Source organism: Podarcis cretensis (genome assembly GCF_951804945.1).
Source record: "Podarcis cretensis genome assembly, chromosome: 2".
Classification (NCBI taxonomy): domain Eukaryota; kingdom Metazoa; phylum Chordata; class Lepidosauria; order Squamata; family Lacertidae; genus Podarcis; species Podarcis cretensis.
This window is the reverse complement of record NC_137171.1, coordinates 114404220-114419009: the sequence shown is the minus strand read 5'-3', so window position 1 is coordinate 114419009 and position 14790 is coordinate 114404220. Positions and strand designations below refer to the sequence as shown.

Genomic DNA, 14790 nt, shown 5'->3' with positions numbered 1-14790 from the left:
CAAATGCTGCTGAGGCTCAAATTTCCCTCACCTCTGAGCGCTGTCTGTGCTTGCAGGGAGTTATGGGTGGTAGAGGCCAACAATCTTTGACGGGCCACAGGATACCCCTCCCTGTTTTGATCCAAGATTGGAGGTATGCTTCGCTGTAGGCTTGGTGATTTGTAATTTCAACGGTTCTGGCATCTGGGTGGGTCAAGAGGCTGTAGTTTGGGGGCAGGGTCTCCGTTGGTCAGTGGGAGCAGAACTAATCACAATGACCACTCCCCGCCTAAAACGGGGGGCGCGTGCAGCCCCTAGATCTGGAGCGGCTCCAACAGCATAGGCTTGGCTTTGCCTTCCCTCAGGTGGGATACCTGGAGGTCTCCGCCTACCTCAGTCAGTTGTCCAATCCCACCTGGGGGAAGCGTTGCCAAGGAGACCAGGCCAGGTAGGGGAGGGATTACCTGCCCACACAATAGAGGGAGCATCTTACCTGGGAATCCTCACTTGGCTCCAGAGCTTCTCCCACCCTACCCACCCTCAGTTAATGTCTTATTTTGCAGGTTAATTTTTCTTCACAGTTTTTGCAGGTTAGCCTTTCTTCACAGGTATGCGGGCGCTGCTACGTTAAGGTCGCTGTTAAAGGGCCGGAAAGGAATTCCCCTGCATTGGCAGGTTTCGCCTTTCCCGTAGCAAAACGTCACAAGTTTGGCGGTATCAGGCCTTGGGCGGAATCCTTTAGTCCATCTTCCTCTTTGCAGCGGCGATACCAGGGTTCCCCGTTAAAGGGGTTTCTGAAGGGAGGCTTTGACCGTACGCCGAAAGGTCGTCATTGCTCTCCCCTGCGGCAGCGGCGTAACGGGGGCGGCTATCTCTGCTTGAACATATGTTCTCCAGAGCCGGCCCATTCCCCCCCCCACTGGATAACCCTGATGCTCCCTAGGTCCCCGGCTGGGGACTGGGGAGGGAGAACGCCCAATGCCTGAGCCAAGGTCTACCCACATTTGAAATTTAATAAAGTTGTGGCCAATTTAATCCTATAGCACGTTGTCTTGAGTCGTTATTCCACGTGACGGGGGGGGGGGGGGACCGCGCGGGATCTGGGAACTCTGCCTGTCCACGCAAAAGCTTGAGCCCCAGGGCTGGACTAAGATGCTAGAGCAGTCCCAAGGCTGCCGTGTGACATTTTGCTACCGAGTTAGTAGGCAAGGTGGTTTCAAAACCCACCAGGCTGGCAGCTGAATGACAGTGGTACCTCGGGTTACAGACGCTTCAGGTTACAGACGCTAACCCAGAAATAGTACCTTGGGTTAGGAACTTTACCTCAGGATGAGAACAGAAATTGTGCATGGCGGCAGCGGGAGGCCCCGTTAGCTAAAGTGGTACCTCAGGTTAAGAACGGTTTCAGGTTAAGAATGGAGATCCAGAACAAATTAAGTTCTTAACCCGAGGTACCACTGTACCCAGTGGCGTAGCGTGGGGGGTGCAGGGGGGGCCGGCCGCACCGGGCGCAACATCTGGGGGTTAGGGTTAGGGGGCGAAAATCCATGGGTTAGGGGGCGCAAATCCACGGGTTAGGGGGCACAAATTACTTGCCTTGCCCCGGGTGCTGACAACCCACGCTACGCCACTGACTGTACCTAGTGTATCTGGTGAAGAAACCTCCTCTGCCACCCCACAGGCTTCCATGGCAGGCCTTGTGGCACACGCCTTGCACCCCAGCCCTCAGTAGCTGCTGCCCAAAGTGGCCGCCTCCCTGTGGGAACTGTAGCACCATGAGGGGAATATGGATCTCTTAACAACTCTCAGCAGCTGCAGCAAACTACAGTTCCCAGGATTCTTTGTGGGAGGGGGGCAAGCCATTACTGCTAAGATGGCATAATAGTGCTTTAGCTGTACGTTGTGGATAAGGCCCAACAGTCAGTGGAATCAGAACCAATGCCAGGCAGAACTATTCTCCCTGCTGATGGGACCTAACTCGTGCTGATGGGACCTGTCCTCGTTCATACAGCTTCCCTCTTTTCTCTCTGCCTCGTCTCCCATCTTCTCCCCTAGCCTCTGCAAAGAAACTCTGTTAGTTTAAGCAGTGTTTTAATGGGTGTGGTGCATTACAGTGGTACCTTGGGTTACAGACGCTTCAGGTTACAGATGCTTCAGGTTACAGACTCCGCTAACCCAGAAATAGTACCTCGGGTTAAGAACTTTGCTTCAGGATGAGAACAGAAATCGCGCAGCAGTGGCGCGGTGGCAGCAGCGGGAGGCCCCATTAGCTCAAGTGGTGCTTCAGGTTAAGAACAGTTTCAGGTTAAGAACGGACCTCCGGAATGAATTAAGTTCTTAACCTGAGGTACCACTGTATGTATTATTTGTATGGTACCGTAAGGTGCATTGCAATGCATTTGACGGGGGACCATCTTCATTCTGGTCCGCTGAAGTCAGTTTAACTGTCACTGGGGGGATCAACTGACAGACAACGAGGGGCTGGAGATTGGTGGTTTCCAGATTTACAATCACCTCCTCTTTGTTGTCTACTGCTCTTATGCTTAGATTCAACTTTGGATATGGCGATTCCTTTTATGATCAAGTCCTTGCCACAAAGGGAAGGGGCAACCTGATTGTCAGCAAACTTAACAAAGCCAAAAGCTCTGAAGGGTTTCGGGATGAAGACACCAACCAATTCTCCATACGGGGAAGAAATTCCAATTTGTTTTTGCTTTGCACCCCCACCCCCAAAAGTTATCATAGCTGTGTAACTAAATAGTGGTATTTGCCTATTTTATAAATATTGATTTATTTGCTTTTTATAGTTTTGATAACTAACAAAACACAATAAATCCTGTTTTGGAGTTGATTTGTCTAGCATATTTATAATTTTGCTTGATACGGACTTTTTAAAAAGTTGACTCTGTTTTTTTTTCCTTTTTACCATCTCTTCCTGTACTGTTTTTTAAACTATTCATATTGGAACATACTCTTTGTACCTGTGCCATATAGAGACTGGCCAGAAGAGAGGAATTGGGGCATGTGTGAAAACAAATGCAGAATGCATCAGTGGAAGCTGCCTACAAGCCTTGGAATAAAGTGATCAAGGTCTTGCTTCTAAAAAAAAGAATGTTCTGCTTGCCCTTCTGATATTTATCATGTTTTCTAAATGCAGGAAATTTTCAGTGATGATTAGTCTCTGAAGCCAGCCCTGTTTAGGGAAGTTTTTAATATTTAATTATTAAATTGTATTGTTTTTAACATTTGAATGGGAGCCGCCCAGAGTGGCTGGGGACACTCAGCCAGATGGGCGGGGTATAAATAATAAATTATTATTATTATTATTATATAAATGGACAGAGCTCATCTGCAGTCAGGTCTTTGGTGCAAAATGACCTTAATAGATTGGAGAACCGGGCCCAAGCTAACAAAATGAAGTCCAACAGGGACAAATGTAAGGTTCTGTGCTAAGGCAGGGAGAACCAGATGAACAAATATAAGATGTGGGACACCTGGCTTGCTAGCAGTACATTTGAAAAGATCTGGGGTCTTGGTGGACAACAAGCTTAATATGAGTCAACAGTGCGATTCAGCAGCAAACAAAAGCTAACACTCTTCTAGGCTGCATCAAGAGAAGTATAATGTCCAGATCAAGGGAAGTAATAAAGGTAAAGGGACCCCTGACCACTAGGTCCAGTCGTGGCCGAGTCTGGGGTTGCGGCGCTCATCTTGCTTTATTGGCCGAGGGAGCCGGCGTACAGCTTCCGGGTCATGTGGCCAGCATGACTAAGCCGCTTCTGGTGAACCAGAGTAGCGCATGGAAACGCCGTTTACCTTCCCGCCAGAGTGGTACCTATTTATCTACTTGCACTTTGACGTGCTTTCGAACTGCTAGGTTGGCAGGAGCAGGGACCGAGCAACGGGAGCTCACCCCATCGCAGGGATTCGAACCGCCGACCTTCTGATCGGCAAGTCCTAGGCTCTGTGGTTTAACCCACAGCGCCACCCGTGTCCCTAAGGGAAGTAATAGTCCCACTCTATTCTGCCTTGGTCAGACCACACCTGGAATATTGTGTCCAATTCTGGGCACCACAATTTAAGAAGGATGTTAAATTGTAACGTGTGCAGAGGAGGGAAACTAAGATGGTCAAGGGTCTGGAAACCAAGCCTTATGGGGAGCGGTTGAAGGAGCTGGGAATGTTTAGCCTGGAAAAGAGGAGACTCAACTCGAGGGCTGTCCCATGCAAGAGGGACAACGCTTATTTTCTCCTGCTCTGGAGGGTCGGACTTGACAGTAAGCGCTGTTCAGCTGTGGAACAGTCTCCTTCGGGAGGCGGTGGGCCAGCTTGGGTAGGTGGGCAGGGCCACACACCTGTCAATCACTTACCAAAGTCTGGGGATGGGGAGAGGGGTCTGCTTTGCCAGTGTGTTCCCTACAGGGAACACATGGTTGAAGCACGTCCTACTCGCTGGCAAAGGGTTCAGTCCTACTCTCTGTGGGGATCTGCGCTCCCAACACATCACCCCAAACATTGCTCCGTGCACCTTCATCCCACAAAAGCCACACCGCCTCTTACTTTGGACAATCTTTTCGCAGTAGAAGAAGTAGCTATTGTCCTTCTTGTGGTCGGTTTCCACTTGATTGTTTGCATCGACAAGTTCCTGCATGGCTTTGAGTAACCGACTGGGAGAGACGTCAGCTGTGCAAGAAAAAAGGGAAAGGTCCCATTAGTTTGGAACCACACAAATCTGCACATGAAAATGCAGCTGCTTTTTGAAGTGGTCCTGATCCCCGAGGCACTTATATGCGCAAGCAGAGGTGGATATGCTCTGCTCCCTGAACTGCATGTGGACCTCAGCCTAATTTGATGGGAATACCAAGGAACGGGGGGTGGGGTGGGGTGGGGGAAACAAGGGAAAGGAGGTGGCAGAGGTAAAGAAAAGGGGGTGGCATGGAGAAAGAAAAACAGAAGGGCGAAAGGGGCGACACAGAGTGAACAAAAAGGGGAGAAACAGAAAAAGCTTGGTGAGGGAAAAGATGAGCTTGGCAGCATGCAGACTAGACAGATAAGATAATAAAGTGACCCCGGCTTTAAGGTTTGACAGTGGGAAAAAGGATAGGATGAGAAGGATGGGGACATTATAGGCACTCACACAGCCTTCTAGCAATAGTAATAGTAATAGAAATAGTTTCTTAACATATACCTTGCCCATCTGACAGGGTTTCCCCAGTCACTCTGGGAGGCTTTCAACAGAATGCAAAAAAACACAGTGAAACATTAGATAGAGTGGTTCCTTGGGTTACAGACGCTTCAGCTTACAGACACTTCAGGTTACAGACTCCGCTAACCCAGAAATAGTACCTCGGGTTAAGAACTTTGCTTCAGGATGAGAACAGAAATTGTGCTCGGGCGGCATGGCAACAGCAGGAGGCCCCATTAGCTAAAGCGGTGCTTCAGGTTAAGAACAGTTTCAGGTTAAGAACGGACCTCCGGAACGAATTAAGTTCTTAACCCGAGGTACCACTGTATTAAAATCTTTATGATACAGGGCTGCCTTCAGGTGTCTTCAGAAAGTTGTTCATCTCCTTGACATCTGATGGGATAGTAGGATAGATCCACATGCCCAAATCTCCCCTAAGATAAATGGGGTTTAGTGACTACTTAGGGGTGGGAAGCTGACAACCAGGATTTTTTTAGATCTCTAGGGTGGGTGGAGGGACGCGGGTGGCACTGTGGGTTAAACCACAGAGCCTAGGACTTGCCGATCAGAAGATTGATGGTTCGAATCCCCGCGACAGGGTGAGCTCCCGGTGCTTGGTCCCTACTCCTGCCAACCTAGCAGTTTGAAGCACGTCAAAGTGCAAGTAGATAAATAGGTACTGCTCCGGCGGGAAGATAAACGGCATTTCCGTGCGCTGCTCTGGTTTGCCAGAAGCGGCTTAGTCATGCTGGCCACATGACCCGGAGGCTGTACGCCGGCTCCCATGGCCAATAAAGTGAGATGAGCGCCGCAACCCCAGAGTCAGACACGACTGGACCTAATGGTCAGGGTTCCCTTTACCTTTTGGGTAGGTTTTTAAGAGGAAAGGCTCAGACTGGCAGCCGTGATTCCCACGTCTGTTACCAGGGGCCAGAAGGTCTACTGCGTTAGAGCAGTCTGCAAGGACTCCTGGGCTCTGTCAACTGACATAGACGGGAGCAATGAGACCATGCATTTGTGGATCCAAGTCTCCTGGTTCTGCTGGGAAGCAAATGAGATCAAAATCCTAGCAAGAGGAAAAGCTGTCAATCCTCTGCAAAAGCCACGAGGTCCAGTTGCATTGGGCAAGGAGAAGTCTTCACGCCCATGCCTTCTGAGCTTACCTTTGTAGAAGGCCTTGAAGAGCCGAGTAGCATCCAGTGGCTTCATATTTTCCAGCTCTCCTGGGGTCACAGGTGTTTTCCCAGGCAACGGGTTCCTCTCCATGTAACGGGCGACAGCCCGCAGCACCCCTGCTGTCGTGATGTCAGCATCTGTGAAGACTGCCGGATCTATACCTCCCGATTCGTGGTTGGGGAGGAATCCGCTCACGTTGTCCAGGCAGAAGAGCAGGGAGAGCAGCAACATGCTTTGAAGCTGGGTGGAGGGGGAGAGAAGGGAACACATCTTCTGCAGATGTTCTGCAGTGTGCTCCTCACCCAGCTTGTTAAATAGCTGAGCCTGCACTGGAACCTCTTATCTATTCAGTCTACTCCCTCCTACTTATTGGCAGACAGATAGGATTTCTGGGGAAAACCTGACTCCCAACTCCCATCTGGGGAAGGGCTCTAGCTCAATGGGTCTGGACCTCTGGGTCAAGCTTCTTATGCAACATATCTTAGGTTCCATCCCCAGCATGTCTAGATAAGGCTGGAAAACAACTCCAGCTGATGCCCTGGAAAACCCTTGCCAGTCTCTTCTGAGCTAGATGAGTCAATTATGCGGATTCCTGTGTTTATTGATCAACCACCGTTCACCACAATCTCCCAGATAGAAAAGGGAGTGGTGCCACAATGAGAGTCAATGTGGTGTAGTGGTTAAGAGCGGTGGACTCGTAATCTGGTGAACTGGGTTCGATTCCCCGCTCCTCCACATGCAGCTGCTTGGTGACCTTGGGCCCGTCACACTTCTCTCTGAAGTCTCTCAGCCCCACTCACCACACAGAGTGTTTGCTGTGGGGGAGGAAGGGAAAGGAGAATGTTAGTCACTTTGAGACTCCTTAGGGTAGTGATAAAGCGGGATATCAGAACCAAACTACTCCTCCTCCTCCTTTCCTTCCTTCCTTCCTTCCTTCCTTCCTTCCTTCCTTCCTTCCTTCCTTTCTTTTCCTATGAATAAATATAACAAGACTATCAAATGTCCTGTAAAATGTGCATTGTTTTAAATTTTATTTTTATGACTTTATTTGCATTGCTGTTCTTCTTACAGGTTAAACAATGGCAAGGAATTCTGGGTGCAATGCTGCTCATACACTTGGTTTTTCGCCTACCTCGTAGCAAATCGTCACAACTTCTTCGGCATTGGCGGTTAGGTATTGGTAAGGGTATTGTTATGTATATGGAGGGGGGGAGGAAGCGCCATCACCTCCCCCACAGGTCGAAGGGTAGTCCAGTAAAGGATTCGGGGTGTGTGTGGCTCTGTCTGAAGCCTATGGAGGTGAGGGCCTAAGGCATGCCCCCGAGCGGTGACCCTGGGGCAGTTCCTAGTTGTTGTGCATCAGCAGGACGCCCCCTACTGGTGGTTAACCCTTCCCGGTCTTCAAGCAATCGGGCTGAAGCCGGATATAATCGGTTAGGACCAATGCCTAAGCCAATACCGCTCTTACCTGTAACCAATAAAGTTGTGGCCATTTTTTTGCCCATTAACCTAATTAACGGTGTCTTGTGTCTTTATTTCCATCGGGGGGAGGCGGGAACTTGCCACGCAATGTTTGCCTGTGCAAAGTTTGAAGAGATGAGACTCCAGCCCCAGGCTTCATTTATGCCTTTGCAGAGAATATTCTTTCAGGCGTATTTCAAGCTCTAAATCTACCCTCTGGGTTCTGCCCCTGGGGACAAACCACACATTAGGTTTAATGCCTCGTTTGCTGCTGTCCCTTTAACAAATTGCAGGCAAGGGGGGAAATCCCAATTCCTGCGAACTGCAGCTCTGAATACCAGCAGTCCCTTGTGCCTGTAGTTCTTTCATTTAGGAAAACAAACACGATTGCATAGCAGTGTGTGCCTTAATCAGAATGTGTAGCTTGGGCCCTGTTTGGTGTGAAACGCCCTTCACCTGCAGATACTTTGGCCCGAAGAAGAGGCCAAATCCATGCAGGTCTTCAGCCAAGTCAGTTCTTCGGAAAAAGATGTTTACAGCAAAGTGAGTTCAAGATTAAGGTCATGCCTACACAGCAAGGGGCAACTTTATCAGTTTCAGTTTCTTATTTTTCTAATCGTAAGTTCAACTCTCCCTATTTCCACATCAGCATGTATTATTTTTTTTAAGTCATCAGTATTGTAGTTTGGTTTTTCCTAATGTATGCCTTTTTGTATGTACTTTTGCTTAATTTACACACTTTTTGCAAAGCACTTTTCCCCTGATATAAATCATTTTTGTCTGTTATTTTCATAAATTTATGCATTTTTAATTATGCACTTTGCCCTAGTATATGTGTTTTGGTAAATATTACATGGCCAGTAGCGTAGGTAGCCGGGGGCAGGGTGGGGAGGTGTTATGAGAGAGAAAAAACTGCTCCTTTTCCCTTATGGGGTACCCAAGAGCCCATATAGAGTCCTTTTGTAGGTTCTCTATCGGTAGGAGAAAATAACAAGAGACCAACCAGAGAATATTGAGAATCAAAGCAGCTCGTAAGCCTGATCTTTATTAAAGCTGTTGCAACAGGGTGCTCCCCCACACGCAGGAGAGAGGAGGAGGACCCAGAGCCATGAGTGCAAGTCCTTAAATTGCCCACCCTGGAGTCCAAGAACAGCCCCAGAAACATCATACATACATCACAGAAGGGATATGGCCCAAGACCACCCCCCAGATACATCATACCTACATCACAGAAAAGGCGGTCTACAACAGAAATCCGAGTGCGTTGTTTATCTCCTGTCTGGCAAGTTACCTGGTTGAATTATCTGGGTTTCGGCCACTGTTTTGTTATTATAATCTAGGCCACAGGCCACAGGCTCACACCCTGTTCATATCTTGAATGTGCCGTTAAGACAGGATTTGTGAGGAAAGAGACAATGGGGCGGTTTCCCACTTTGACCTTGCAGAGAAATATTTGAGGTCAATTTGTTCAGGACCTTTTCTGTGGGGTTTCAGACATTTAGTTTATAAATACAGTTATGAACATTTATTTTTTTAAATGACCTTAAAATTCTTATAACAGCGGTTCGTGTCTGATGGGGGAGGGGGCATTTAGGGCGCCATGGGGGTCTACGTTGACTGCTGCACCTTGAGAGCTTTGTTTCTGGGTGGCAGGGGGAGCTTGTGTACAGCACTGTGCCTCCTCGGCTGCAGGGGGGCTGCCCTGAAAAAAATCAACAAACCTTTTCCTAAAAGAACAGTCAATTTTCGTTTGCTGGCGGAGGTTGCTGCATGTCTGGAGAACCACGTCGCAAAACTTGGAGAATTTATAGAAAGGTTTTCCTCCCTCTCATAATGCCCAAAGAAGCTGAATGCTTGGAGAATCGGGCCAGGCAAAAGGAAGTGCTTCTTCACACAGGGCATCGTTAACCAGTAAACACTGGCCTGCGAGCGCTGCAATTGGAGAACAGCCTTTACCAAAGGTGTCATGGGCTTTGAAGACGCTCGAACTCAGGACAAAAGGGAGAAACGTGCTAAGAGGAAGGCACACTTGGCAAACCCTCACCGGGATCAACTCCTGCCCAGAAACCTAGGTCCCCACTGTGGAAGGACGTGTGGATCCAGAATTGGCCTCCACAGTCACTTATGGTAAAGGTAAAGGGACCCCTGACCATTAGGTCCAGTCGTGGCTGACTCTGGGGTTGTGGCACTCATCTCATTTTATTTGCCAAGGGAGCCGGTATACAGCTTCCGGGTCATGTGGCCAGCATGACTAAGCCGCTTCTAGCGAAACAGAGCAGCACATGTGTAATGGTTCTAGGGGTTGCTTGTGCGTAAGTTGCCGCCACTCTTGGCTTGGTTGCCTGTTTGAACCCTTTCTGTCTGGACAGCCCTTCACTTCGTGGCTGTCTCAGTCACTGGCAGAATCCGTCAGTGGGCGTTTTTTGAATCTCTTCCAGCAAAGAAGTTCTTTGACGCCAAGTCTCCTCCTACTCTCCCTGCGCGGAAGTCTTCTGCGCAGAGAGTGAGTGGGCAGCGGAGTACCCATGCTCTCCCCGCTGGTTTCTGGTGAAGAGTCTTGGAGCCTCTTCTCCGAATCCCCCATCAGCCCCCCTTCTCCACTGGTGTTACGCTGATTTCCTTCCCCAGCAGATGGGCTGCCTCTCTCCCTACTGGGACCCTCTCCGGCATCCCTCTGGAGCCTTCCCTCCGCCTCTAGCTCTGATGGCAGTTCCCTGACAGCATGGAAATGCCATTTACCTTCCCGACAGAGTGGTACCTATTTATCTACTTGCACTTTGAGTGCTTTCAAACTGCTAGGTTGGCAGGAGCAGGGACCGAGCAATGGGAACTCACCCCATCGCAGGGATTCGAACTGCCAACCTTCTGATTGGCAAGTGCTAGGCTCTGTGGTTTAACCCACAGCGCCACTCGTGTCCCGCCACTTATGGACTCACTGTTAAAACCGTGTTTATGGAAGACAATCTTACTCAGCTACGAGTGATCGAAGAAGAAGAAGAAGAAGAAGAAGAAGAAGAAGAAGAAGAAGAAGAAGAAGTGAATTTGCTTCCACATGAGGCAGTGATAGACGCTGCCTTGGCTGGCTTATAAAGAGAATGTAAGAACATAGGAAGCGTCTTCCGGATCAGGCCAATGGCCCACCTGGCCAGCCAGGCCAGATGCCTTTGGCAAACCTGCAAGAGAATCGGGGGTTTGTTTTTTCAGTGACACATCCAACCTTATTTGGGAACCTTATTTGCCTTTAGTGCTGTGTTCCCTTTTGGGAATCAGATGCCTGTGGCAAAAGTGGGCCAGGGGCAAAAATGTGAAAGTTACTTTCTACTGTAGATAGTTTGTACATGTGATTTTACCCCCTCCTTTATCCTTCTCCTAGGCAAGCCAGAGGCACTATCAGGATTCAAGAGCACCATTTAACCTAGCAAAAGCACTCCTTGCAGGGCCAGAAAAGGCTATAGCTGGGCAGAGGGTGTGACTTGAGGAAAGGTCTTGAGGGTGGCCCTAATAATAATAATAATAATAATAATAAAATTATTTGTACCCTGCCCATCTAGCTGGGTTTCCCCAACCACTCTGGGCTGCTTCCAACAAAGATACAACAAAATGTCACACATTAAAAACTTCCCTGAACAGGGCTCCCTTCATATGTCTTCTAAATGTCAGGTAGTTGTTTATCTCTTTGACATCTGGTGGGAGGGCGTTCCACAGGGCGGGCGCCACTACCGAGAAGGCCCTCTGCCTGGTTTGCTGTAGCTTTGCTTCTCGCAATGAGGGAACCGCCAGAAGGCCCTCGGCGCTGGACCTCAGCGTCCGGGCAGAACGATGGGGGTGGAGACGCTCCTTCAGGTATAGTGGGCCGAGGCCGTTTAGGGCTTTAAAGGTCAGCACCAACACTTTGAATTGTGCTCAGAAATGTACTCTGAGCTTGAGGTTCCACACACCTGTTCTCCAAGGTTGAGCTCTTCAAAGAATGGTTCTGTAATTTTGCAGAAGAAGGTGGATGTGAGTGATGCTGATTGGCTATTGCTTCTGACACCAGCATGATATATATATGTGCACACAGGAATACCAGCCCTCAGTCCAAGAGGCAAGCACATAGTGTAAAATTAAAGTTTATGCAATCAAAGTGCTCTGTTGCCCCAGCACAACAAACCCACTTTTAAAAGATAGACTTTCCGTGGTTTGGAAAGTGAAGGGGGGGGGGAGCCTTGAAAAGCGTGGGAGGGAGGCAAGCGGGATCCTTAGTTTTACAGAAGCAAATTGAGGACTATAAATTGAGGCCTTTTATGATTGAATCTAGAAAAAGCCAGATTTTGAGGATTGGATCCCGGCTTGGACTGAAGAAAGAAAGTTGGAAAGATCTCTCTATCCAGGGATTAATTGACTTTTGGGACATGGACTTGGATTTGGTGGAGATTGAAGTTTTGGGGGCCTTTGGATTTGGAGGAATCTTGAAACACGTCCTGAAACACTTTATTGACCCTAGCTTCAACTATGGAAATTTGGCTGAACTGTCCAGAAGGAATAAAAGCATTGTTAGGATGGAGTTTTCTCGAGATTTGCTCTCTAGCATTAAAGAATATGAAGAAGATCTGCAGAAGGGACCTGGAAAAGAGTTAAGAGCCTCGGACAGAAGATTTCCAGGTTGATGGACTATATGGAATTGACGGAAAGGACTGGCAGAATCTGAAACCAGGGAGAGGAGTTGATGGAAGAAGATTGGAAAATTTAAAGTTTATATATAGAAATATCGCAAAATTAATGAGTGATAGAAAAATGGTGGATTTAGCAGAAATGTTATAAGGAGTTAAGCATATATAAGTATTTTAGTTTTAATGTTAAAATAAGGTTAAAAAAATATGTTATATGATAGAGAATAGAGAAAGATGGAAAGGATTTGTTGAAATAACTAGTAGAAGTGGAATACAAAAAGGGAGGTGAGAGGAGGTCAAGGAAACAAGGGAATGAAAGAAAGAGTATCGAAAAGGGGGAATGTATTTTTTAAAAAAATTGTTCTTGTTTTGTTTTATTTAGGGCTAGGGTTAGGGAGTGGGTTTGGTTTAGTTTAGTTTAATGTGTTTAGTTTAATGGGTTTAGGTTGTGTTTTGTATTGTTTATATATTGTATTGTATTGTCTCCCCCCCTTTTTTTTCCTTTTGTTTTTTCTCTTCTGTCTTCTTTCCTTTTAAAAGTAATAAATATATTTTTTTTAAAAAAAAGAAAAGTGTGGGAGGGAGGAATGATTAATGAGAAATGGTGTAAACACCCAGCAAGAAAACCAGGGTGCTTATTGTTGTATAACCTCTGTAAACAACTCAAGATGAAGGCCGCCAGATGCAATCTAAGTTCCCTGTAAGCTTTGTGCAAGTAAATCAGGAGGAACGCTTAATAAACAGGTCGTTTGGAGGGACCTATACAGTGGTACCTGGGGTTATGTACTTAATTCGTTCCGGAGGTTCGTTCTTAACATGAAACTCTCACTGCCGCTGCTCTGCCACTGCACGATTTCTGTTCTCATCCGGAGGTAAAGTTCTTAACCTGAGGTACTATTTCTGGGTTAGCGGAGTCTGTAACCTGAAGCGTATGTAACCTGAAGAACTGTAACCCGAGGTACCACTGTATATGCTATGGGCCCAAAATTCTGGCTCATCAAACTGATGGATGCTTTGTTAGTATAAACTGCAGACATGCCCATTATTCTTAACAGTGAGTGTAAACACAGGCACAAGTGCTTTCTGAAGTTTGTTTTATTTGGCTGTGGGTGTAATGGAGGCTGCCAATGTAGCTGGATCACCACTTGGCAGTTGAACATCTGGATAGTATCTCCTTCCCAATTCAAATGGCACCAGGAAACCAGAAATGTGACTCTCCAGAGCTTATTGCCTTTTGTGATAGTCATATAATGCAGTTCAGCTGTTAGGAGAGAGGAAGAGAAAATAAGAGATTCTGCATGAAAAGCGTTCAGGTATCTGTCAGTGTCCTCCCTCTCTCAAATCCCCAGACCCGGGGAGGACTTTAGGGGTGCCACATATGTCCTTTGCTTCTTCCGTAGTTCAAGGCAGGTGTTCAGCAGGTGCAGCTTGACCTAGAGAAGCAGCAATGGGAGAAGCTGCTTCTGTTGATTTTCTGCCAGTCAGATGGGCACACAGCTTCTGTCAAGAGAAAAAGATAGCAACTCGGCTGACTCCCAGTCCTCCTGTTCCTCTGCTAACTCCTTATGCGTTTGGAGTTATTCCCTCACTAACTCCTTTTAATGTTTTTTTTATTAAAATATTATTATATTTATATAAAGGGATTTGAACCCTAGTTTCCCAAGTCCTAGTTTAGGACAATCGCCATTATGCCACACGGCCTCTCTGCTGTCATTCATCAGCAACTAGACCTGTACAGTACCTCGGGTTAAGTACTTAATTCGTTCCGGAGGTCCGTTCTTAACCTGAAACTGTTCTTAACCTGAAGCACCACTTTAGCTAATGGGGTCTCCTGCTGCCGCCGCGCCGCCGGAGCACAATTTCTGTTCTCATCTGAAGCAAAGTTCTTAACCTGAAGCACTATTTCTGGGTTAGTGGAGTCTGTAACCTGAAGCGTATGTAACCTGAAGTGTATGTAACCTGAGGTACCACTGTATTCCCTCACTAACTCCTTTTAATGTTTTTTTTTAATGATTATTATATTTATATAAAGGGATTTGAACCCTAGTTTCCCATGTCTTAGTTTAGCACAGTCGCCATTATACCACACGACCTCTGTGCTGTTTGTCATTCAGCAGCAACTAGACCTGTAAATAAATCGCAATTTTAGACCTGCAATTGTATTTCAAATCACACTCCCCAAAAGCCCACTCCCAAGGGCTGGTTCTTAACATATGTTCATTCAGAAGCAATTCTAATTCAGCAGAGCTCCCACTTCTTCCACTACCAGAAATTGCTCTTCCATTCTTTTCCCCCCTGAATAGTGCACCTGTTATTTTTTAATACTTCTTTTTTAAAGGAC

General features: G+C 47.3%; 2 protein-coding genes across 2 annotated transcripts in view; both read right to left on the bottom strand.

Moving 5' to 3' along the window:
* The window catches only part of LOC307206351 (von Willebrand factor A domain-containing protein 7-like), a 37968-nt gene extending 31249 nt beyond the window's left edge, over positions 1-6719 (bottom strand). The window contains exons 1-2 of the mRNA XM_079959565.1: positions 6327-6719; positions 4539-4661 (exon numbers count right to left, since the gene is read on the bottom strand). Coding sequence (XP_079815691.1) covers positions 4539-4661; positions 6327-6609 — 406 coding nt within the window. The 5' untranslated portion in view covers positions 6610-6719. The remainder of the gene's footprint in view (positions 1-4538; positions 4662-6326) is intronic.
* A 6807-nt stretch (positions 6720-13526) lies between these two features.
* The window catches only part of LOC307206386 (von Willebrand factor A domain-containing protein 7-like), a 32805-nt gene continuing 31541 nt past the window's right edge, over positions 13527-14790 (bottom strand). The window contains exon 18 of the mRNA XM_079959623.1: positions 13527-13710. The gene's annotated coding sequence lies outside the window, so the exon portion shown is untranslated. The remainder of the gene's footprint in view (positions 13711-14790) is intronic.